The following is a 25,506-nucleotide window of genomic DNA, read 5'->3' on the forward strand; positions in this document are numbered from 1 at the left end:
AAGAAAATGATACATAGGCCACCCAGCTACACCACTTCTGTCCCCTTAGAGTTGCTGCAGAAATGCCATTTGGTTGGGTACTCACATTCCAGGGATGACCGATGTCGAAACATGAATCGCAGATGGATCTTCTGCATGTCTTCAATAGGGACAGCCACCTTAGCAGGCAGAAACCAGAGCTCAGGAGACAATGAGTTAACAGCCCTCCCCACTCCGCCCTACCCCCCAAAAGGCAGCCTGACCATTTAAGTGAGAGTGCCACCTGCTGATTTATTACCCATCCATCAAGCCTGATGAACTGTAAATAAATTACATAAGAACTAGCTACGAAGAGAAAATAAAGTACCAAATGTAATCCATTTGGCAAATTGCATTCCTAGCCAATGAAAAGAAGTCCGTAAATTATAGTGAGGAAAAATGAATCTCCCCAAATTGATATAAAAGTCACATAATTTTAGCACAGAGTTTGAAGCCCTGCAAACTGCATAATGCACGTTTTCCTCACACACTCCAGGAGTTCTGGCAATTGCAGCAAGGCTTAGCAAATTAACAGTGGTCCTGAGGGGGAATGCTTGAGGACTCCCATTTACGCAAATTAATAAAAATGCTTGAATCCAATAATATTTGGGGAAATCCTAGGGCTCATTCCCATCCTTGGTTGGACGCATGTCCAGATGCTTTGCCCCCGAGAATACTAAGCCAGGACAATCATTCCCTCGTCAACCCCGGTTCACTGTCAGGTGGGTATCTGCGCCCTTGGCCGAGATGCTTCAGGCCTGGCTCTGGACCACTCCACCTCCCAAAGCCTGGGAGATCTCTCCATAATGTGCAAGTCAGGCCAAAGCAGAGAAGCCCAGCTACCTGGGAGGAATCTACTTTGATGTTTAGAAGGGACAAGTTTACACTGTACAGATGACTATTAAAAGCCAAACAGATGTATACTTTGGGGTAATTTCTGCTCCAGAAAATGAAATTTGAGCCTGAAGAGGTCCATAATTTGTGTGTTTTAGACAGAGCAAACAAACTGAGAGCCTCACAGACTGCTGCAGTTCAATCCATTCTTTCACTGCATATTGAATGGTTCCTCTAAGCTACAATCATGTGAGGTGCTGGCCATGCTCAAGGAGTTCATGGTCCACATGGGGCGACACATAGTTCTAACAACCATGTGACAAGTGCTAGCAAAGAGATATAACTGAGGTGCAAGAGAGCACAGAGAAGAGAAAAACAACCTGGCCCAAGAGATTTCTGACCCTAAAGTTGGGCAGGTCATCATTTTGAAGAGGGTGAGTAAAGAGAGATCCACTGAGGGAAATAGGAATATAGGTGACAAGGCAAGAACCACGGAGGTTTGAATAGCTATCTCCAAAAGAGAAGTAATGTGAACATCTTGAGTTTGGGTCCAGGGCACAGGGTGAATAAAGACTGATACTAATTATAAGGCAGAGAGATTTGATGCTGTGATCAAGCTTCACTGTTCACTAAATTAATTTCGAACTTCTCTTCCAATGCATCAGACTCCCTTCTGCTTAGTGTAACAATGTGATAAGTGAATATTTGTGATTGATGCCACTTCTACCTAGGCACCCTCCAATAGGGTGTCTTTCAGGTCTCAAATGGCCTTGTATAGCCTCACATTTGCTCAGAGCTTTGTCACTCCTCACTGCTGAGTAGCATGACACAGCTTCATGGATGGGGCACTGTCCACAAGAGTACTATCTGACAGTTCCATGCTGGCTAGGTCCTGGGACAGTGAATGGTGATCAGGAGAACAAGGGTCTCCATTGGGCTACCATTTCCACTGCCTGACACACCACTAGACACATGCTAGGGTTATTGCTCCAGATCTGAAGGAAGTGTCTCAGAGCCTCTACGTACACATTTGTGGCTATCATTACCATTGTTATTACCTTGACTGTTTCCATCCATCGTGGCTGCTTGACTTGATAATACACAACGGACCGATATTCACTCATGGGCTTGTCCCCAGCTCCCACGCAAATTGCATTCTAACCCAAGAAAACAAAGAGAGAGAAAACATTACAGAATTGCCATTTTCTATGCTTGGGAAATTTTGGTCCTAAGGCTAAGACTGACCTCAGAGTCTAGGAAAAATTTGCCTTCCCCAACCCTTCTGCCAGGTACTCTTCTACATTACAGATCTATACACAAACATCCCCAGCTCCAGGAGTGACAGCTGCTTAACTATAGAAATTCTATTACTTGCATTCTGGAAACCACTGGAGCACGCTAGGCATTGACATGGCTGCCTTATTGTAAACGGTAACCAGCCTTGGAGCTACTGCATGCTGCCAGTCTTATTAATCCCATTTGTTTCCTAAATCTGAACGTGCACAAAGTTTACAAATAGGCTCAGATCAGCCAAGCAGCAGCTTGTTCTGATGGATTTCTGATGCTCACACAACAAAGTGTCAGCGGGAGCTGGGCAAGGGGAGGGAGCTCGGGCTTTAGACAGACACTCGGGCAGAGGGGGTCAAGGGAGCCCACAGTTACGGAGCATCTTCCAGATACCAGGTCCTTGTGAAGCACTGGGACACCAGCACGAGTCAGATATTAAACCTGACACAAGCCTCCACAGTTTAATGGAGAGACCATTAGATGAGCAGACAAATCACTAAGCAGTGTGATGTGGTGACAGACATATGTATTTACTAGTAAGGGCACAGAGAGGGCACACTGAAGCATAGCCTGAGGACTCAGGGAAGATTTCTTGGAGGTGATGACAGTTGAAGATCTTGAAGAAAGATTCTGAGTGGGCTTTGAGCAGAGACGTGAGAAGGACATTCTGAGCAGAGAGTGAGCACAGAGCAAGCATATCTATACAGGATATTTATTCTTTGCCATAAAATTCACCTTCAGAATAACAAGAAATCATCTTCTAATAGAGTGTGCCAGCTCCTAATTCTGTCTCTCTCTATTCACTCCAGCTGTTGGGCCCCAAAACAAGATCTGAGCTAGGGTCACCCAGAAGGGGCCTAAGTGTGGTTTTATACCAGACGAGCAGATTTTAACCTCAAATCTCCAGAGATCCAGGGACATGAGGATTGGTTTTGGAGGCCCAGGCCCCAAAATTGCAAACTTGTGTGCCTCTGGGCATTTTTATGGTGAGGGAGTCCCTGCTTCTCACCAGATCCCCACCAATTCTCCAACAGGCCCTCAGTGCACCAAGTCAACCTGTGGGAAGGAGAGCCCTGCCCCTCTCACTGGAAGCTCCCTCTTCATTTCTGAGCTACAGGGAACGAGTGCACTCAGTTTCACTGTTGCCTGATGGTACTTGCAGCCAAATTGAATCCATTTGAAAATAAAGATATTGCATCCTCTTAGAACTTATCTCTAAAAAGACAAGCTAACCAGTAAACTGGAAATGAGGAAAGACATGGAACTCTCTTGGTCTTCAAAAGGATGAAGCCTTTCAGAAATTTTGTTGAGGCACTGAACTAGAAACATGCTTCCAAAGTTTTTCGAACCATTGAGGGAGTGCTTTGTGTCTAGCATTACGCTAACTCCTTTGCACTCACTACCTCACTTAATTCCACTCTCACAACTGCCTCTGATGATTACCATCATTATCCCCACTTCAAAACTGAGTAAAGTGAGGCCCCGAGAGGTTAAGCCACTTAGCCAAAAACGTAGCAGAGCTGAGACCACATCTCAGAGCCTCCGACTCTTTGTCCAGTATCCCTTCTATAACAACCTAGATACCTTCCAGCCTCCCAAGATTTATATCGAGTGACAGTTATGGGCTTAGAGTTTCTGTAGCTCCAGTGAATCCCATGTAGCTTGTAAAATCTGAAAATACACATATATCTCCGGTGAAAGTAAAATTGCTATACGGCAGGCAACTGAATCCCACAAAACTATCTTGATGATGAAAATTTTTGATTGCCTAAGCCTAGAGAAAAAAGTCTCAGTATTATTCTGAAAGAGACCTGAGATAGTACCCTAACCCTCAACACCACAGAGATATAACTGAATGTTGCCGAGTGTGTCAAGGGAGCATGGTGACCAGGGACTGAGCCCAGTGTGTTAGGGAAAATGTAGACTTGCATAATTCTCAAGTAAGCCTCTTCAACAATTTTCCCCGTTGTCCACCCCTGCAGCCCCAAATTAACAGTAAGAGACCCTAGTTGGCTTCAGGTCAGTTGAAGAAAATCTGAGTAGGATTCAGGAAGCCTGGAAGCTTTAATGCTGGCTTGGCCTTGGCAGACACACTTCTGCAGGAGAAAAAATCAGCCTCCCAGCACAGGCCCTGTTTAGCTCGTAGAAATCATCTGAGCAACAAACGACACCATGGTTGTGAACATGTTGAGAGCCAGAAGGAGTTCTACACCAACAAGGCTGCATCATGGGAAGATGCCAATTAGCATCCACAAGGCAGGAATCAAGGCAGGAGACTACTATACCTTTCTAATAATAATGGCTAGCTTTAATGAACACCTATCATGTAGATTACCTCAGTTGACATTCACAAGAGTCAGGTGCCACTGCTGGTCTCGTTTTCAGATAATCTTAGGAGTAGAGAGATTATGTAACTTGCTCAAGGTCATCCTGCTAATCAGGCTGAGCTGGGCTTTAAGCCTGGCTGCCTGGCCCCAGAGAGCATGGTCTTAACCACTACACCACACTGCCCCCCATGCCCTGCCTCCATCCCCATAAACTGGCTGGTCACAGAAGAGCAGAGTTTTCTCAGCCCAGTGTCTGAGCCTTTTTACTCCTCCTTAAACTTCAGGCTTCCACACTGCATTGCCATTTAGCTCCCTCAAATCCCTTGTAGGGCTTCAACCTGTAGTTGGTCTGCCTTCTCTGAATGATACCCTCCTTCCTGTTACAGAGTATTTACTGCATACCAGGTGCCTTATACCTACCATTTTGTTTAACCTGCAACCCCACAAGGAAGAGATTATTATTCTTCTTTTATAGACAAATAAACTTGCCCAAGATCATACAGCTAACAGCAGGGAAGGCTGGGCTTTGAACTCTGTTTGATCCCAGAGCCCACCCTATTAGCTTCTCTGTCATGGTCCCTCATGAGCAAGGTCTTTGAGACCCCAAAATGAGCCAAGGACAAGTCTAACCTACTCTGTCCTCAGGTCCCACTCTGCCAAGGGCAGTGTGCACCTGGAGCAGGAGGAGAAATCGATATCGCTACAGGGGACTGTTCCCACAGGAGGCCACCAGTACCAACCAAGAGTGTTTGAGTGTACTGCCTGACACTTAATTAGACAGCAATATTTATTTCTGCAAATAGAGAAAGAAAAGCCTCCCACGGGCTTCCTTAGCAATGTTCAATAGTTAGTCAACTGAACTCCCCCATAGCTTCCCTAAGAGATGAAACTGCAAATTATCAGCATGCCCCACAGCTCCCTCTCCATTTCAGCCCCCAGAATACCTGCTTCTACATTCATCTTTGATAAGTGCGTCTGTTCAGCCTGGTCGGGTGTGACTCTAAAGTGTGGCACAAGTGGAAGTAAGAATGGCTCCAAAACAAGATAAGATGCCTGCTTTCCTGTTAACTGTTCCTTCTAATTTGTCCTTCGGTGACATCGAAGGCAAGAGTATCAGTGTTTTAAAAAAATGAAGCTGAGGTTTAAAAGTTCTCCAACAGGTAGTTAGATAAAAATTACTTCAAAGCAAGGGTTTTTACATTCATGAAATGCAATTTCCCTTTCAGATAAAAACCCTCTGCTCTTGCTTTCTATTCCTTCAAGTGAAGTGTCTCTCACTTACTGTATTTTTCAGAAAAGTTTCAGAAACCAACAAAAATAGGATGAGTTAAATGTTTGGATTTTGCTCAACTTAGACATTAACTGGCCAGTCCTTATGAACAAAAAGGCAATTATGAGGATTTCTTTACACTTAAAAAGTAATTATGAATCTTCCCAGAATTTGATAGAAGTGGTTAGTAACTTCGTTTTTAAAATGAAAAATGAATTGGAGAATGTTTTTTAACTGTATAGGCATTATAGTGAAGTGTTTAACAGGGCCTGGAACCTGGAATCAAACCCCTACTGTGTGCCATATCCTAACTTTGCGGCCTTGGGAAAGTTGTTGCACTTGATGACAGTTTCGTTTCTCTCTCTGTAAAAATGGCAATAACAACGGTAATGCATCGTTCTTACCACAGTACCTGGCACACAGTAATTCCTCTATGAATGCTAGTTATTCTTAGGCAGAGGGTAGCAAAACCTGCCTGAGGACCAGGCCCCCAGGCCAGAGCAGATGACTTATTAATACCCACACCCCCACCCAGCTGTGCTATCTGATCACCGACTGCGGCCCTAGAGGAATATTTGCCCACGCTGAAACTTCTGCTGAGAGCTGATCTTATTTTCAGCTAAGTACTCCAAGAGGAGAAATTGAGCAGCAAAACCCTCCTACACACTGGACACAGCTGCTGACAACCTTAAAGAAATATAAGTAAATAAATGTAAACACACACGACAAATATTGTGCAGGACATATGCTGTATAAATATTTATAGCAATGCGTTTCGCATTCTTGAATACACTCTGCTGGCCCTCTGGAGACCAATTTACGAATAAGGCTTTCCACCAGAATTTCTGGCTGAGTGCTAGTGAGTTAGATTAAGTGTTGGGAATGTCTGTTTTGAGGACATCCTGAGTCTCCACACCAGCCCAAGGCTCTGCATTGATCCTTTTTCTTGCCATGAATTTTGCCTGAATAAACCAGCTCAAGTTTCAATGAGAAAAACATTTTAACTACAAAAAAGCTAACCTAAAAGCTGAGGCCAAGAAAAAGAAAAGAAAGGAAGAAGAGGTCATGAAAGGAAGGAACAGGTATTGAAAAACTGCTTTGGTATAAAGAAATAACACGAGGTCTCATTATGGGCTACTGCGCTAACCGAGCTCTAAAGGTGTAGATCACATTACTCAGCGCCATCGAAAAGGCACCTGGTATTTACAGAGCGGGATCAGGGATGGGAAAAGCAACTCTTTATGAGCAGAGGCATCCAAGAGGGGCCCTGTCCCCCAGAGCAACAGCAGGGTCCCTTACAGGTAGCGTTTTGCCATCCTCCGTGCACACACACATGATCACTTCCACATTCCTCTGCGTGGTCTTGTTGTACTTGTCAAAGTCGCCTTGTAAGAGAGTGATGTAGATGTCGTTCCTGACATCCCCTGAGGCAGAGGGAGAGAGAGAGACAAGAGTTGGAGTCTATGCAGCAGGAGAGACATTGACTAGAGGAAATAGAGAGTCAGGGAGAGAGGGGATGTGCTCCTCACCTTGATATCTGTTAATGAAAATCAGAATTGTTTGGAAAAAGCATTTTTTACCTCATCAGAGAGGCTGAAGAAGTAGGTAACGAGGGGATGGAGGAACACTAGGAAATCAATTGTAAAAAGGGAGGTAGGATGGGCACAATCGGCCTTGTTTTTCTCTCCATTAAGATTATTTAATTTTCATCCTCTAGTGACACCTTCTGGGAAGGCAAAGGAAAGCTCCAATTGAATTGATGTTGGCCCATGAATAACAACCCCAGACATCCATGGATCTTTTACTGTGCAGGAGCTGAAACAATCACTTTTTGTGTATCTGAGGAACACAGAGTCAGGGATGGAGTGCAGAGGGTCTTCAGGAATGGGGGACAAAATAAGAATTGAAAATCCCACAGGGGAACGCATGAGGAATTGACATCTCAAGTAGAGCAGGCATAAAGGAATTACAATACAGGCCCCCACTGGACCACCCTACGACTGTGGAAAGAAGGGGTAAGTTATGAGAGCAGTTATGGACACAAGTCCATGACACAGGTTTAAGATAAAAAGGGAAGCTTCAAAAGAGTGTTATTATATAATTTCATTTGTCTTTCTTTTATTCTATACACATTTGGGAAATGTTAATAGTAGTGATTACTTCTGGAGACAAGGATTTGACAGAGCTTTTAACACTTCACTTTATACCTTCTCGTGCTATTTGAACATTTTACAATGAGCATGGAGTCCTTTGGTAATGAAAAAATAGTTTAAAAATTTAAGAGAATTTAAGAGAATGACAATATTCCCCTAAAGAGAATGGAATTACTCTATATGTAGTAAAGTAGAAAGGGTTTCCATTATAAATTATTAAGTGATAAAGCAAGTTGCAGAACACCATATAAAGTATATAAAATAACAGCATATAAAGTATGATCCCATTTATAGGGGAAAAAAGTGCATGTGTTTATATTTATGTGTTTGTGTTTATTATGTGAATGCATACAAGATTTTTGGATATACAAAAATTGTTTTCAGTAGTTACCTTCAGGGAGAGAAATACAGAAAGACAGTAGAAAAGGAAGGAGTAGACTCTTTACAAAGAACAAGGATTAGATGAGCTGGACCACCACCCAGCCCAGGGATGGCTGACCTGGCATGATGATCTCTGGGAAGCCCAGCTTCCTGGCCACCACGGTGGTCCTGTCCACCAGGTGTGGATAGTCCTTGCGGATCTGAATGATGTCACCCACAAGCATCTTCATGGTCACCCAGAGGCCTGGAAGGGAACGCTCACCATGAAGAGTCAACTTCTTCAGGGTGTTTTCTCAGTCCCACCCTCCCACCAGCTCTCCCATTGGTATCTCTCTGGAGGAGCCCACTGGAAGCAGAGACAAACAACTATAGAGGGAGTGACCCACCCAGGGGGAGGAAGGAAGGAAGAAAGCAGAGGGGCTCTGGAGCCAGACATCTCTGGGTTTGAATCCTATCAGTTACTTCTACTAGTGTCAGTTTCTGTCAAATTATCCCATGTCTCTAAGCCCAGCCTTTGTAAAGTGAGGTTGATACCATCTATTTCATAGGACTGTGGGAAGGATGCAATTAAATAAGGAAACAAATTAAAGTGCCTGATGCCTAGGAGATAGTCAGGCTATATCAGTTCTTCTTTTCCTTTCGGCACTAGAACATGCCTCCCAGCTTCAGGAGATGTGGTTTCCATTTCTATAGGTCACATACTCATGTTCTTCACAATCGTCTATCTAGAAGGAAGGCTACATTTCCTAAGGTTCAGGATTTTAGTCTGTTTGCCAAAGAATCAAGGGCTCCCAAGCCAGGATCAGGCCCAGCCCACCTTGAGCACTGGCACTGTACCTTGCCCTCCGCTGTCTCCCTTGGAGGCCGTGACTTTGCCCAGCAGGCTATGTAGAAAGTCATTCTCAGCTGTCACTCTGAAAGGAAAAAAGAGCACAAATTGCTCACGTGATGCCCTCATGGGGTCCCCAACTTGTAGTTCCACATCCTCCAGAAAGTTGCCCAGCCCCTCCTTACACCTTAGATGAAATATGAGCCTGTATATGGCAGCCCAGAGAGCATATATGTCAGCAAGAGGCACATCTCTCATTTTCACAAAGCAACATGGCTCTGAAATTTGGGAACATCAATGCTACAAGTAGAGACCACTTTTCCTTCCTAGGAAGACTCTTAAAAAGGAAGGATTCCCAAGCCCTCAAAAGGAACATCTGCTCAGCAAGGTGGCAAAGACTTCAGCTGTTCCTGCTAAGCCCTAAGCATGTGCCTGAACCAGAGTCACTGACCTCATTACCTGTACAAAACACATCCTCCCTGGGTAACAAAGTAAGGACAACATTCTCAAACTGAGGGGGTCCTCCTTTCTCAAAGACTCCTTTTGACAGCAGGGAGAGGATATCTACCTTCCTCCTTAGCCTCCTGTCAAGTCATGGACATTTCTACCCATGAGAACCAGGATTCCCTGTTATAGCTCCTGATATGCTGCTGCTTCGCAGCTTCTTGAATCCTGCCACACTTGTAATTAATCCATTAATCGTTTGTTGATTATCTGTTTAATTCCCTGTATAAATATAAGCTCCATGAAGACAGGGCCATGTTGATCTTGTTCACCATTCATCCCCATCCCCCACAGTACCCAGCCCTCTGCCAGCCTTCAGTCAAATTCTGTTGAATAAATAGCATTTGATGAATGGATGGGTGCAAAGCCTTGGCACTGAGACCATCGTTCTCCTCCTGGCCTCCCCAGGGGAGGGCCCACTTGGCTATCAGTGCTCAGAGAGCCAGTTCACTGCTCTCGAGCAGATGTGGTATAAGAAAGTGAAAAGAAATGGGAAATGTCTCACGGGTGAAAAGGAATGAAGTACTGCTTTTCTTCATCACTCTCCGCTTTCCCCTTGATGATATCTGTTATATCCATAACTAGGAAAAGAAGAAAAATGAATTAATGGTTTAAGCTCTCCTGCTCCCAGGAAGGGATGACAATGGGATGAGATTGTAGGGCAGGAGGTTGGGTCAGGCAAGTCTGAGAAGGAAAGCAAACCAGCATCGGACAATCCAAGCAACGGGGATTCATAATGCAGCACCTGGCAAATCCTTCTGGGCAAAGGGGGCTGGGAAGTCCACGGGCCATGGATACATCCAAGAGTTTGTGATTTAGCAGAGGCCAAGAGGAAAGAGTCAGAGCAGTGGCTATGGAATTAGGCAGTTAGGTCTGGATTTGACATGTCTACTCTGCCTACAAAACCCAAGCACAGTGACTCCCCGTGGGATCTGAGAATCTAATGAAAACTATTCACCCTCTTTTCATAAATGTGTTCATATGAACAGATACATAACTAGGATCCTTAAACCCTGCAATTCCAGAGACATCCTGGATCCTCTGGAACTTCTGCTTAAACCAGCCCCTAAAGATCCATAAAATCAAGGTGAAGAACTCCTGCATTAGAGTAGGGATTATAGAAAAGCCAGCCAAATAGAGCCAAAACCCTAGTAACGTGATACACCTCAAACACTCCAGGCACTGGTCTGGGATCCATTAAAATTTCTCGGGTAAAAATCAACCAGTGACTGCATCTAACTCAAGAAGAGAGTTAGGGAGCAGAGAGGAGGGGAAACTATTATTTGAACCTCACCGGCGTCCATTCTCTCTGTTTAACAGACCCTCTCACCCATTCTCAGTGAGCGTGGTTTGGGTGGAACAACCTCCCTTTGGCTCCAGAGCTGCTCATGTGACCTGAGTGATCAGAGAACCACATCGCCTTGCCCAGAGATAAGTGCTTTGGGGATGAGCACATGACCTATATTTAAGCTCCTGGGGCTTCTGCTGAAACTAACGGGAAAGAAGTGCTGTCTTTCCCTTGGATTGTTAAATTGGTAGGATGCAAGCTTGGAACAGCTGGCCAATATTTTGCCAAGTAATTAGACATCCATCTTCAGAATAAGCCAGCAAGAGGACATAGGAGCTGAGAGACAGAGCTGTAAATCCATTTTAGTTCCTGAATCCAGCTATGCCTGAAGCAATCTATCCCTGAACCTTTCAGTTACACCAGACTGCTGTCACCTGAAACCAGAACAGGGTGCAGACTATAGCTGGGGACAAGAGCAACCTCGCCTCGAGGGAAGGTTGAAGGACCCTCACTGCCGTAACAGGGACGTTGTGATGCCAGGAGTGTCCCTCATATTGAATCAGAGCACTCTAGAAGAGGTCATGGATCAACCAGATCCAAGTCTCATTTTGCAGATAATGAAACTAAGGCCCTGGGAAAAATGCTTGCCCAAGATCACCTAGATAGCTAGCAACGATGCCAGGTTAAAAAGCCAGTTAGCTCAGTATAAGCTAACTTCTTCCACTGGACCACTTTGCCAGCAGTGCCAGCAGAATAGTTGGAGAGCCAGCTGGTCTGCGACTACAGAAGATCAGGGCATCTTGAAATAAGGAACCTGAAACACTGGGTTTATATCTGGTACATAGGGATTATAAGTGGTACATGATGAAAAATTTATATTTTAATAAAAAGAAATAAAACTGGTATATCAAATTGCTATTTCTACAGGTACTTAAATTGCCTTTTAAGAAAAAAAAATGTACTTTAGTTTAAATAAAGGGGGTTAATTAAAAAGAAAATATATTAGGTAAATAATAGTGAAAGTGATAGATATAACAAAAACCATAAAAGTGGGACAAGAATGATGAAATCTTGGAAACCCCGAGAAAGCTAAGGCCTGGAGAAAAATGCAGAGGTGACGCTGCTCCAGGGCCGCCTCATCGGGTCATGTCAACTCCTCAAACGTCCACCTCCATCTGGAATTTAGATGTACAGCGGGTGACTCATTCTGTGTAACTGTGTTTCTCGTCCTGGATATTTTTTTTCAATGTTTTGTTCCTCATAATTAGATCCCACCCATATTGTTCTTCCTTTTCATCATGCTGGGAAGCGAAGGTGCCAACTGCTCGACTGTGCCATGCTCCCAGTGCCCTAGTCCAGACACAAGGATTCCATTATTCACTGTCTTCATCAGAACTCTGGACTTAGTCACCAATTATTTCAATTTAGTCACCAGAAATGTAGGTATTAGGGGCTGTCTGGCATAACCTTTGGGGGGGAGAGGCAAAGAGGAGAAGGAAAGAAATAATCTGCAAAATTCAGCCACATAAAATGTGCACTCCAATAAAAGTTGATGGCATGTAGTGTGTCATTACCTGCCACCCCAAAGGGCCGCCGCAGTCCCAACGTGCACTTCTTTGAGTTAGAATCCTTAAGATCCATCTTCCCAACACGGACTATTTGACAAATCAAGTAAATTTTATCCCTGTTGAGGTCTTTGTTTCCAAGATCCTGTAGGGCAGGAAATGAATAGTTACACATCATGTGCCTAATGAAAAAAAAGTAGAAAAGGAAACCTAGCAATAGTCAATTCTGGGGGATGTGCTTAGCACTTAGTATACATGGACCAGTCATACAGTTAGACCTGGGAAAGGTAGAAAACAAAGCTATCACACCCATTTCGCAGATAAGAAAGGTGAGTTTTGCAAAGGAGACTGAGTGACAGGACTCTGGTGTTCAATCCCAATTCTTCCACCTCAGACTTACAGGAGGAAAAGGATAGAGGTACAATATCAGTTATAGAGGCAGATTCCCTATATTCCAGCTGATGGATCCAAAAATAGCATTTGCTACAAATGACTCCATCCATCTCCTCATTGCTCTGTACCTCTGAGGGAGGAAGCAAAAAGAAGAGTGAAAAATCTGAAGAGTTACCATTTACTGAGCACATATATCAGTATATACCGTATATATGTGTACATCAGGGTTGGGTTATTGTGGAACCAAACAACCCCAATATCTCAGAGCTCACAACACAACAGAAGTATACTTCTATCTCAGGCTACAGATCCAATGGAGATGGGTGGGGGCTCAATCGCTTATGCTGAGCCCCCGGCTGACAGACGATCCATCTTCTTACAGCAGGTGCTTCCACTGTCCCCACAGCAGAGGAAGGGAATATGGCAAATCATTTACTGAATTTTAAAGCTTCCAAACAGAAGAGATGCACATCACTTCTGCTCACATCTCATTGGCCAAAGCATGGCATGTGGCCACAGCTAACTCCAAGGGGAACAGGGAAGCGCACTCAACTGTGTGCTTAGAGGAGGAATGCTACAGCTGACGACCTAGGCTAATGCTTCATGTGGGGTGCTCAGTGTCTCTTACATCATCATCTTATTTGATCCTTAACAACTCTCTGAAGTAGGCGTCATTATTGCATCCTCATTTTACAGATGGGGAAACTGAGACACAAAGAAGATAAGGGCCTTCCCTGAAGTCATGACGTTAGTCCTCGGAAACACTTTCCAGTCACTCTGACATCAAAGTCCATGAACCTAACTACCACAATACATCTCTCTCACCATCAGAAAGGCAGGCAGGAGGGACAACCTCCCGGACCACCTCAGCATCTCACTGCCCTGCTCAATTCTAAAAGTTTCAGTGTCCCTGGGACACCCTTTCAGCTGGGATTGGCTGGAGAAGGAACATCAAGACATGTTGTTGGCATCAGAGCCTGGCCTCACTGGGGAATAGCTGCTTCTCCTCTGAGTTGATCCTCACTCAGGCATAGGCACTGGGAACAGTCTGTCAGCTCACATCAGAGCTAGGGCCTAGGCAAAGCAGCCACGCTCACTGTGGCTGGTGTGGGAGGAAGTCGACAAGGGTGTGCAAAGTCTCTGGGAACAGGACATGGCTTCAGCATGGTCCATATCTTCCTGCTTGGGGGCTGTGATGGTTAAATTTTAGGAGTCAACTTGGCTAGCCTATGGTACCTAGTTGTTGGTCAAATACTAGTCAAGATGTTGCTGTGAAGGTTTTTGTAGGTCTGATCAGCATCTACAATCATTTGACTTTAAGTAAAGGAGATTGCCTTCCCTAATGTAGGTGGGCCTCATCCAATCAGTTGAAAGCCTTAAGAGCAAAAGCTGAGGTTTCCCAGATAAGGAGGAATTCTTCCTCAAGACCATAGTATAGAAATCCTGCCTGAGTTTCCAGCCTGCTGGCCTGCCTTGCAGATTTCAAACTTTCCAGCCCCTATAATTGCATGAGCCAAATCCTTAAAATAAATCCACCTATCCATATATACTGTGGGTTCAGTTTCTGTGGAGGACCTCGACTGACACAAAGGCTGTCCTTTCCGCAGCTGGAAGAATGGACATCTGCTCCCCACTCTCCAAAGTCTCCCTGCTGGGTAAGGGGAGAGGGAAGGCAGGGGAGGAGGGGGCTTTCTGACTAAAGAAGCCCTTCCACTCATTTGCATTTCCTGCCTTGCCCCGGCCTTCCCCTGGGAGACTGAGTTTGAGATTCCCAATTATCTCATATCCATGAACCTCTTCTCTGGCCTGCCTGACTCCTTCTTCCAATCCACCCTAAAATCCCCTACAAACTCATCTTTAGAAGCCACATTCATTATTTCATTTCTCTCCCCCAACAATGTTAACAGCTCCCTATTTCCTGCCTTATTAGTGCTAATCTTCCCCGGCTGACGTGAAAGGTCCTAGACATAATATATTTCCAGCTGTCCTATCCAGCTGATTCTTCACTATTCTCTGCATGTAAGTACTCTATTTTTGTCACAAAGATTTCTTTATTGCTCTACAAACACACAATGCTTACTTTCAACTCTGGCTCTTTCTTCCTAAGCCCCCTGTCCGTACCTCCGCCTCAATGCTTACCTCTTATTTCTCTCCATATTCAAATCCTTTCCATCCTTAAAAGCTCAAGTCTCGCTTCCTTTATAATGACCTACGTCCCTAATTATCTCTCTCCTCCCATTAGGATTTTTCATATATTTGAATTATCTATATCGGTATCTTTCAGAGGCCCTGGCACCTGAAAATTTCCTTCCTAGATGTTATTGGCGGAATTGTGTTCCCCACTAATTCATATGTTGAAGTTCCTAACCCCCAATACCTCAGAATGTGACTGTATTTGGAGATGGGGCCTTTAAAGAGGTGATTAAGCTAAAATGAGGTCATTAGAGTGGCCCTCATCCAATGTGACGGGTGTCCTTATAAGAAGAGGAGATGAGGACACAGACACACAGAAGGAAGGTCATGTGATGATGCATGGAGAAGGCAGCCATCTGCAGCCAAGGAGAGAGGCCTCAGAAGAAGCCAACCCTGCAGCTCCTTGATCTTGGACTTCCAGCCAGAAAAAATTCTGCTGTTTAAGCCACCCAGTATGTGATAATTTGTAATGGCAGCCCCAGCAACTAATATACTAGACAAAACTATAAGTTCCTAGGTAAGCCCCATTCCACTCCTCTTCTCTGAAAAGATTTCACTTGTTCAAAGGAAGACACCAGATCTTTAAGAGCTGCCTCATCAGAGACCCCTGGCACTAGAGAGTCTTAAAACGTTTTGCAAGCACAGTAAAATGCTTGAGCACGGGCTATTCTCTGGAGGGTGTGTAAATGGGCAGATCTCACCCAGACACTCAGAATGTACTCCAATCTGTGGTATCTTCCAATCGCTTCTACTTTGGCCTTACCAAACTCAGTTGCGTGGGGCAAGCAGAAGCAGGACAATGAAACTTAAAACATGTGTCACCTGATTTAGTAATTAATTAGTACTCCTTTTATCATTCAGTCTTATTTTCCACGTTAGCAGCAACCCGGAAACTGGGCAAAGTCTTAGGGAACCTCGTGGTTTATGTTGCTTTCCTCTTACAGGGCCACGGAGGGTGAATGCTTATAAAGCAGACAGAGGGGAAGTCCACCACTGGCCCGACCCATGTGCCAGCTCCTCAGACTTTGCCCTCAAATAGGAAACCAGAAAAAGCTAACATCCAGAGACAAGAGAAATAAGGCTAGAGAGGCACATGCCTGCTGAGTCTTATCTCATCTCTAACTTAAACATCACCTCAGTGCCCAATGGAAAGTAACTCCCAGTCAAACGCCATCACGTTGCTCTGCTTTAATTATCTGCATTGCATGGATTTCCTTCTGACATTTCTCTTGTTTATTTATTCATTTACTAATTTTCTGAATTTCCCCCATCACACCATGAGAGCAGGGGCCTATCAGCTTAGTCACTGCTGTATCTCCAGCACCCAGCACAGAGCTAACACGGTAGGTACTCACTGGATAGCTCTGAATCAATAAAAGAAGCTAGAGCACCACGACCTTCCTTATCCCGAAATGAAAACTCCTATCATTTCAAGAGAGGGAGGTGTCAGCCTGTTGAACCAATCAACCAAGGTTCTCAAGTTCATTTGCTGTGAGAAGAAGAGGTGGTGGCATAGGCAGAATTCCATGAAGGCAGGATCACATTCTCATTAATACCAAGTGAAACAAATTTACCGATGTCCTTTCCCATATGTTTACATCATGAATTGGTTCTCTGCAAAATGAACCACTGATTGATGCCCTGTCCCTCGCTCTCTCACGAAACATCTGTCTCCTGGTTTAATCAGGAACCCCATGAGACTCTCCTATTTATCAAGAAAACAAATAGGCTCCTCCTTCTAACTAATAATAGATAAACAGGATTGAGGCACATTTATATATGCCAAGAAAACTTTGTCTAAGCAATTAGGACCTATGATCTTATTCCATGCCTCTGGCCCATTTTTCAAGAAATAACAAACAAAATAAATCAGCTGCACTCCAATCTAATTGTGACATAACATAAGACATCACACCTAATGGGCTGTAACTAGAAAATTATTGTAGAGCAAGGTAGGTTAATCTAGCATGTCGGTCACTCCTGGATCAAACCCTCTGGCTTGCTCCATGCTCAAATCCCTCCCTGGCTCCTCCTCTGTAATTTCCCTTGCTAACACAGGCAACACAGTGAAAATTTTCATAAATGCTCTTCTCCCCCGAGGAGTCTGCAAACACTAATATCATAGACACTTTAAGATTATACTCTTAACATACCCTTATGGAAACAGGACAAGAGAGGGGTCTGTGCTGGAAATGATAACCTCGTCTCCTTCTTTCCACTTTTTCTCCTTTCCAGAGCTAAAAAGCCAGGTTCACTCTCAGAAACAAATTATCTAAATAACAATTGATTTCAACATTTCTACATACGTCTTGCCCAGTGAGTATTGGTACTTAGAAGAATGATCCCAGGGACCTGTAAGATCTTAAGTCATCCATGACTTAATTATGTTCAAAATATCCAATTTACCAAGGCTGCCATGTTCCAGGAAGGTCTTTTTTAAAATTTTCTGATACATTTTTAAAAGGGTTTTAGAAGGTCTGAACCAAAGAAAGGAACTCAGGTTAACCAAGAATTAGCCAGAAAATCAGAATAGCTGCTGTACACAGTTCCCCTAGACATCATTGATGGAAGAGGTTTGTGCTTGTTGACATAGAGCTCTGTGTGTGTTCTCTGAGTGCACATGAGCGAGAAAGAGACAGGGCGGGAGGGAGAAAAAGAGAGAAGAAGATCCACCTTCCCAACAGCGTCCGGAGGGCACACAGTGTCCTCTGTCTGCTCTGAATATCTTCAGAAAGCCCAGAACACGGTTCTGCACCAAGGCTGCACTCCCTCCTGACTGACCGACCAGCCTCATTTCCAAGATCGTATCCTTCGAGTGTGGAATATGGTAACGAAAAGACAGTGCACACCCACCGTGAAGACCACCTTCAGGTTGTTGAGCATCTCGATCTCCTTAGGGAAGCCCCTGCTGCTCCATCGCACCACGTAGTTCTCACTGTGGGAAGAAGAGTGGCAACTCGTTACTGCCAGGGGCTCAAAATTCACTTGGTAAAGATATTCACGGAACCCCTACCGTGTGCCCGACACCATGCCAGCTTCTGGGGACACAGTAGTGTTTGAGACAGACGTGGTCCCTCTCTCCAAGAGATCACAGTCCGGCCAGGGAGACAGACATTACATGAGCAGGGGCAGCGAATCACTAACACATGTGTATTCACAATCTCCTTTCCTGCCCCATCTGCTAGGTAAATTCTGGACCAGTTGCCTAATATTTTCGAAGAGCGGCAGCATTCTCTGTAGAGGTTATTAAGAGTGGCAAAGATGCAGGGGAAAGGATTTTTGTATGTTTTGCTGGACATTAAGAATGTATTCACCCTTCTCATCCCACTCCCCTTTCAAGACTGGGTAAAGATTTGAATTATTTTAAACTATCCATTGGATGTAGGACCGTTTCCTTGAACCGAACGTCACACTGTGATAGACTATAGAGGGCCTCAACCACTATCTGAGATACACTTTAACTATTTAAATGCAGTTGTTACAACTATTTACATGCAACTGTGCTATAAAGAAAAAGTTCAGGGTATTATGAGAATGTATATCAGAAGAGCCTGGCCTAGTCTGGGTGGTCAGGGAAGTCTCTGCTGAGGATATAAATGTAAATAAAGTTGGTCAGGAAAAGAGGGTGGGAAAGGGAAATGTTTTAGGCAAAGCAAACAGCATGCAAAGGCCCAGAGGCAGGATGGAGCTCAATTCATCTAAAAAACAGATCCAAGGGGAAAGTGGTCAAGAGAAAAATTAGAGATGCCAGACCATGTGGACCTTGCAGGCCATTCAAGGATTTTGACTTGATCCTAATAGTAATGAAAACCCATTGAAGGGTTTTATGAGGGGCAGTCACACAGTTCTGACATATGATCATTTATCATCTCACATCTTCTAGCAACCATACCCGACCCTGCGTGGTCCCTACTTGTCAGTCCAGCGCACCGAGAAGATCAAGAAGTCTAGTACTTCTTTAACTTGGGAGAAACTTAGCACAGTTTGCTGAGTTGAGTCATTAGGTTTCCCATGCCATGCAGGAGCATATAGTTGGTGCTAAATAAATACCCATTGTTTTGAATTAGCATAAAAACAGAATAAAGCTCAAAACCCAAGTCAGCTCAAAAAGGCATAATAAGAGAATTCAACAAAGTTAAGAGGAGTTGCCTTCTTTTTAGAGATTTGTTCTCTCTGACGTCTTGTTCATCTCTCTCCACTCACCCCGAGAAGACGAATAAGAGTAGTCTGAGCAAAGTTCAAGGGGGAAATGGAACTGATAACAAAATATCCCCGGCCCCAGATTAACCAACAGTTAAAATTCAATCAGGCTGAATGTACTTTTTCTTTCTTTTTTTTTTTTTTTAGTAAAATCTAAAAATTATAGTGGAATTTTCAGCAAACTAACCAAGAAGCCTCCAGTGCTCCATCCCCTCAAAAAAGATTTTTAAAACTTATTTCTCATGGGTCATTTCTGGACTGTCATAGTGAAATACTTGGGTATCTCCCAGGATCTTTCATCACATGTAGCACCCCTAGTTGAGAACCCGCCTGCTAGGTCAAACACCAGGCACCAGCAATTTTCTTCTAGGGGAAATACCATCATAAATAAGAAAAGCAATTTAGAGGGCTGAGCTGACCCCATCCATCCTTGCCCAGGAAGATGGGTGGTAAATCCAAAGGCCCACCTCACACCAAGATGAGTGAGACCTCCTCCACATGACACTCTCCTCAGGGGAAGGGGGAGAACAATTCCAAACCTCCTTGAGCTCTTTTGGAAATTAGCCTTCTCACTGGCCTGACACCTAAACTGCTTCTTTTTTGTCCTACAAAAATTTACCTTAAATTTCCCAAACCAAATCTCTTCAGGCATCCTCTGGACTCCAACTATGATTCATGCCAACAGTGAAAGGTCAGTCCCAGATAAATTCCTCCCAGTCCACATCCGGGCCACACTGCGGATGCTCCAACTTGCCATAGATTCACTGTATGTCAACCCTGGTTAGGGCAAGCAGGAGTGGAGAAGACTGGTTTCTTAGGAAAAGAGCAGCAATCCAGAGTCAGATGGCTGACATGAGGGGTGCTTCCAAGTTCCCCTGCCCCTTTCCTGTACCACGCCTATTTGCTTCTTTCTTTGTTTTCTACTCTTTTTCTTTTTTTGGTTTTGGTCCTTTTTGCCCAACTCCTCCTCATCTCTCACTCTTCTGAGGGCTTCCCTGTGTCTCTGGCACTCTCAGAGGCATCACTCAGGCATGCCCCATTGAGCACATCATCCAGTGTGACACATCAGGGAACAGAGCTGCCATCCCGCTGATCCATTGCCTCCCTCCACGGAGCTGGTTCAGGCCATCCATCACTTAGATGGGCCAACAGGCCAGGCACCCTTGTCAATTCGGCCATGAGGAATCCTTGTGTTTCCTGAGAGGCAGAGGGGTCCTAGGAGTGCTTTCAGGATCTTTGTTACAGGCACCTTGAAAGCAGCTGATAGGGAACAGCAAGGGGCCTATGACATGCACACCATTGCAAGGTGGGTTCCAAGGAAGCAGAAACCCTGGTTCGCAGTGTCTACTGAGGCCTCGCCAGGTGAATTGGGCTGACTCTTTAATATTAGGGATTTAGGTTCACTATAAAGAACAGCTTTCCACAGTAACAGTGCTGAAACCCAAGTGAGAACCACTCAGGATATTCAATACAGTTCTTTCCTTAGTGACCGACTAAAGTGGGAACCAGATTGTCTTTGGAGTCAGATGGACCTGGGCAGAAATCTCAGCTCTGCCATTTATAAATGTGTGTGACTTTGGCGAGTCACCTGACCTCCCTGAACCTCATTTTCTCGCCCAAATGGCACGGAGTAATGAGGATTAAACGATCATGTACAGACCTCAGGTCAGTCCTCTTAGATGAACAGCCCCTCCATGTTTCATAAACGTCTCCAGGAGAGCCATTATTTTCTAAAGCACCACTTCTCACTGGGCACTATACATTATCTCATGTAACCATCATAACAACCAAGACAGGAAGATATCATTTTCTCCATAAAGGCAGAGGATCATGATCCAGCGCCATTCTGATGCATCAGCTGGGACCTCAACTTATGGGACCATGTGTTGGCACAAAACCCCACTGGAGGGGATAGGCAGTGGTCACCTGTAAGGCAGGATGGTCTGAGCCACAAGTAGAGGCCAGGGGGCTGAGAGTGGGGGCTGGAGGGTACCAAAGACTTTTCCCCTCCTTGTGCTGAGGCACTAGAAGTTCCCTCACTTCCTCCGTTCTCAAGAACAATTAAATAATAATTAATCATAACAGCCACTACCATTTGGAGGACAGACACGACATGTCAGGCCACGTGCTTCATGTGCTTTTTCTCCTTAAAGTCTGAAATAAATGACCCCGTGAGGTTGGCACTCACATTTTGCAAATGGCAAACTCACTCTTAAGAAAAATTAACAACCTGCCTAAGCTTAAGAAAGAGTAAACAGTGGGGCTAGAATGTGAAGCCAAGCAGATTCAGAGCCCACAATGTTAGCCCACTGCTGCCATGAAGATATGGAGTTTTCACCATTCATTCTTAATTCCCAATTTAAAAGCAGGTATTTTTATTGTCTTCAATGCTAACTGTCTGAATCTTGTGATTTCTGGTCGTTTTCCAGTAATCGAAATCATATGTACAAAACCCTTCTGTGTAACCATAATCCCACTGTGGGAAAAATCTGGTGGGGAGCAATAGCTCCACCTGACTCCCACACCCTAAAAGAGGTTATGTTCACATTCTCAGTTAGGCTTAATTTTATCTTCCAGGTGGGAATTTCTCCACAAGTGATGGTAGAAAAAAAGATGCTTTGTGCTCTGCCAACTCCAACCTCCCACATACAGAGAAGTCAGACAATATTAACACACCCACCTTATGACCATTTGCTTGTTGGGATCATAGAGAGACATGAAGAGTTCAGCATCTTCCCCAATTCTGCACACAAAGTTTCTCACAAAGACATAGAGGCTGTGGGTGGGGGATGAAGAGATCCGGGAATACATTCCGTAATCCGGCTGGTCTTTTGACTGACAGGTGGAAGGAAAAAGGGAAGAGGATAGAGAAAATTAGCCCAGCATCACTTCGGACAACAGAAAGATGGTCCAGGACTTTGAGAACCAAGATTTCAAGCCTGAAGACTTCGGCATTATACCCACGTCTACCACCAAAAGTTTCTGCAGTCTGAGCCAAGACACATGAACCCTCTTGGCCTTGATTTTCCCATCTTGGGAAATACCACCACTGACCCAGCCTTTCTCATAAAGTTAGTGTAATTAAAAGCACAAACTATAAAAGAAAAAAATTGCTTAAATGGACTTCATCAAAACTAAAAACTTTTGCTTTTTGAAAGACACTGTTGAGAAAGCGAAAAAGCCAGGCACAGACTTGGGAGAAAACACATTTGCAAAACATATATCTGATAAAGAATTTGTATCCAGAATACACAAAGAATTTTCACAACTCGATAAGAAAATCAACCCAATTAAAATGGGCAAGATATTTGAACAGATGCTTCACAAAAAAAGATGCAAATGGCAATGGTTAATCACCACTAGTCATTCAAGTAAAAGCAAATTAAAACCACAATGAAATACCCCTAGAATGGCTAAAGCTAAAAGACTGACAACATCAAGTGCTGACAAGAATGTAGAGCAACTGGAACTCTCACATATTGTTGATGGGAAAGGAAAATTGTACAGACCTTTTGGGAAATAGTATGGCAGTACCTTAAAAAGTTGAACATATACTTAGAATGTGATCCAGTAATCCTACTGCTGGGTAGTACCCAAAAAGAATGAAAACATATGTCCATGCAAAGATGTGTGTGCAAATGTTCACAGCAGTATCAGTTGTAATAGCCCCACACTGGAAACAAACCAAATGCCCAAGAACTGGTCAACAGTCACAGCAACTCAGCAATGAAAAGGAAAAAACATCATAAGCCTCAAAAACATCATGCTGAGTAAAAGAAGTCAAATACAAAACATATATGATTCCATTTATATGAAACTCTAAAAAAGGTGAAAGTATTGTCACAGAAAGCAAATTAGGGGTAGCCTTGGGCTTGGGGTTGGGGAAAGGGACTGACTTTAAAGGAACTTAAAGAAACTTTTAGAGTGATGGAACCATTCTATATCTTAATTGCAGTGGAGTTTACCCAACATTGTATATTAATAAGACTCATTAGACTATAGTTTAAAATGAATTAATTTTATTATATGAAAATTATATCTCAATAAAGCTAAAAATAAAGTTGCTTTCAAATAATATAGAGTGGCTAAGATTTTTTTAAAAAATATAAATCAGATTATGTTAACCTTGAAGAGATTGTCTCCCTGAAATCTTTCATTGGCTTCACACAGCACATGGAATAACATCTTAACTCTTTTCTATGACCCCTGAGGCCCTATAAGAGCTGACTCCTGCTACTTCTCTCTCCAAGTCATTGCCTGTACTCTCCCACTGCTCCTCATGCCCCATCCACACTGGCCTTTCTACTCCTTTAACATTCAGAACTCAGACCTCCCTCAGGACCTTTGCACTTGCTGTTCCCTCTGTATAGAATACCCTCTCCCTAGATTTTTCCAGGCCTGGTGCCTTCACATTATTGAAGTATCATCTCAGATGTCACTCTTCAGAGAGGCCTTTCCTGATGGTACCTTTTAAAATAGCTCCTGATTCACTCTGATTCACATAATTCTAGTTTATTTCCTTCTAGAAACTTATCACCATCTAGGACTAATTTGTCCATTTATTTATTTACTTTTGTACTGCCTTTCTTCTCTTCTCCTCTCTGGAATATGAAAGCTCCACGATGGAAGGAAACTTGCCTGGCATTCAACTACCTGTGGGATGGATGCTGAATGAATTACAGATCCAAATACAAAAACACAAGAAAATGTGTCTGGTTACTGACTATCTCAGGTCATAAGACAGATGTCCCCTTGAATAATATACAGTATGGTTAATTAGCCTATTGTTTTAAGTTTATGATGGGGGAAATGCCTGCCTGGCTTGGCCAAAGCCTGTTTGACAAAGCTCACCATTTCTTCCTTGATGCGCTCTGTGATTTTCCCAGTCGCTTCCTCGTGTGCATGGAACAAGCTGATGACGCTGGTAGTATCAGGGTCCAAGATATTTCCATCTTCATCTCTGACAATCAGATCAAGCTCAAGGATTCTAAGAAGCAAAAACAGGAGGCAAGGATAAATCAGGGCAGGCTGAAGCCTTTAGGACGTTGGTGAGACATTTCTACCAGAAAGTTCACCGGGTTCTGGGGATCACAGACTCCCACAGAACAGCCAGCTCTGCATCGAGAGCCTTGCATGCAGCCAGACTCACACCGGTATAGTTCAGCCTTTTGGGGAGGCACTGTGGTGGTGTGTATTAAAACTTTTTTAAATGTATGTTTCCTGCAATATTGAACCTAGAGAAACACCCATATTTGAACGAGGATGTGAGTTGCAGCATTAGTCCCATCAGCAAAGTGTTGAAAGAAACCAGAATGTCTGTCAAAGGAGGAATGGCTCAAGAAACCGTGATCTGTAAGGAAATTCCATGTAGCAGGGTTAAAAAAAATACGTTATAGTTTTCATATGTTTAATAATGTATCTCAGTGAAGAAAATCAAGTACAGAAAAATGCATACAGTGTGTTTTATGTAAAAAAACAAACAAACAAACCAAGCCAGATATGTTATCTGGGTACATGTACATGAGTGACAATGAAGAGAGAGAAAGGTCTGGACAAAAAGCACCAAACTACCAACAACCAATACTACCTGCATGGGTGCCTGTGAGGAGAGGCAGGGCCCTGGGACTAGGAGGGCCGGGGCATCAAAGGGGACATGTGCCTTATCTCAATTTGTTTGATGTTTATATAGTACAATATAGTATAGTATAATATAGAATAATACATAAATATATATGCAGAGAAGGTACTCATGTATTATTTATTCAGTAACAACTTGAAAATAGTTGTCGGGGGAAAAAATTCTCAGATATATTGTTACTCACAGCTTGCTCTTTCCTCTTTGACTTCCAGGCCACAAGCTTTTCCCTGTTTGATATTGATTTGTTTCAACTGTACCTGCCATTCTGATTGGCATCGATGATACCAATAACAGCAAACACTCACACAGCACTTGAGATAAGCTCACACATGTTAAACATTTCATGTATATTATTGCATTTAACCCTCATAACAACCATACGAGAAAGGTACTGTTAATACCCCATTTTACGGATGAAGAAAAGACTGAGAATATAGGAGCTAATTAATTTGCTCAAGGTCACATAGCCAGTAAAAAAAAAAGTAATATGGCATCCTAGTTTGCACTCTTTATCCTTTCTTTTTTTTTTTTTTTTCAGGAAGATTAGCCCTGAGCTAAGTGCCGCCAATCCTCCTCTTTTTACTGAGGAAGGCTGGCCCTGAGCTAACATCCATGCCCATCTTCCT

General features: G+C 43.7%; 1 protein-coding gene across 1 annotated transcript in view; it reads right to left on the reverse strand.

Annotated features, from left to right (window-relative positions):
* The window catches only part of DOCK2 (dedicator of cytokinesis 2), a 404,121-nt gene that overhangs the window by 339,037 nt on the left and 39,578 nt on the right, over positions 1-25,506 (reverse strand). Inside the window, exons 7-16 of the mRNA XM_001500101.7 lie at positions 24,094-24,229; positions 21,923-22,077; positions 17,896-17,977; positions 12,466-12,601; positions 10,109-10,184; positions 9,108-9,184; positions 8,389-8,514; positions 7,036-7,160; positions 1,911-2,009; positions 86-158 (exon numbers count right to left, since the gene is read on the reverse strand). Of these exons, the coding sequence (XP_001500151.1) occupies positions 86-158; positions 1,911-2,009; positions 7,036-7,160; positions 8,389-8,514; positions 9,108-9,184; positions 10,109-10,184; positions 12,466-12,601; positions 17,896-17,977; positions 21,923-22,077; positions 24,094-24,229 (1,085 nt within the window). The remainder of the gene's footprint in view (positions 1-85; positions 159-1,910; positions 2,010-7,035; positions 7,161-8,388; positions 8,515-9,107; positions 9,185-10,108; positions 10,185-12,465; positions 12,602-17,895; positions 17,978-21,922; positions 22,078-24,093; positions 24,230-25,506) is intronic.

The sequence above is a fragment of the Equus caballus genome, chromosome 14 (assembly GCF_041296265.1).
Source record: "Equus caballus isolate H_3958 breed thoroughbred chromosome 14, TB-T2T, whole genome shotgun sequence".
Lineage (NCBI taxonomy): Eukaryota > Metazoa > Chordata > Mammalia > Perissodactyla > Equidae > Equus > Equus caballus.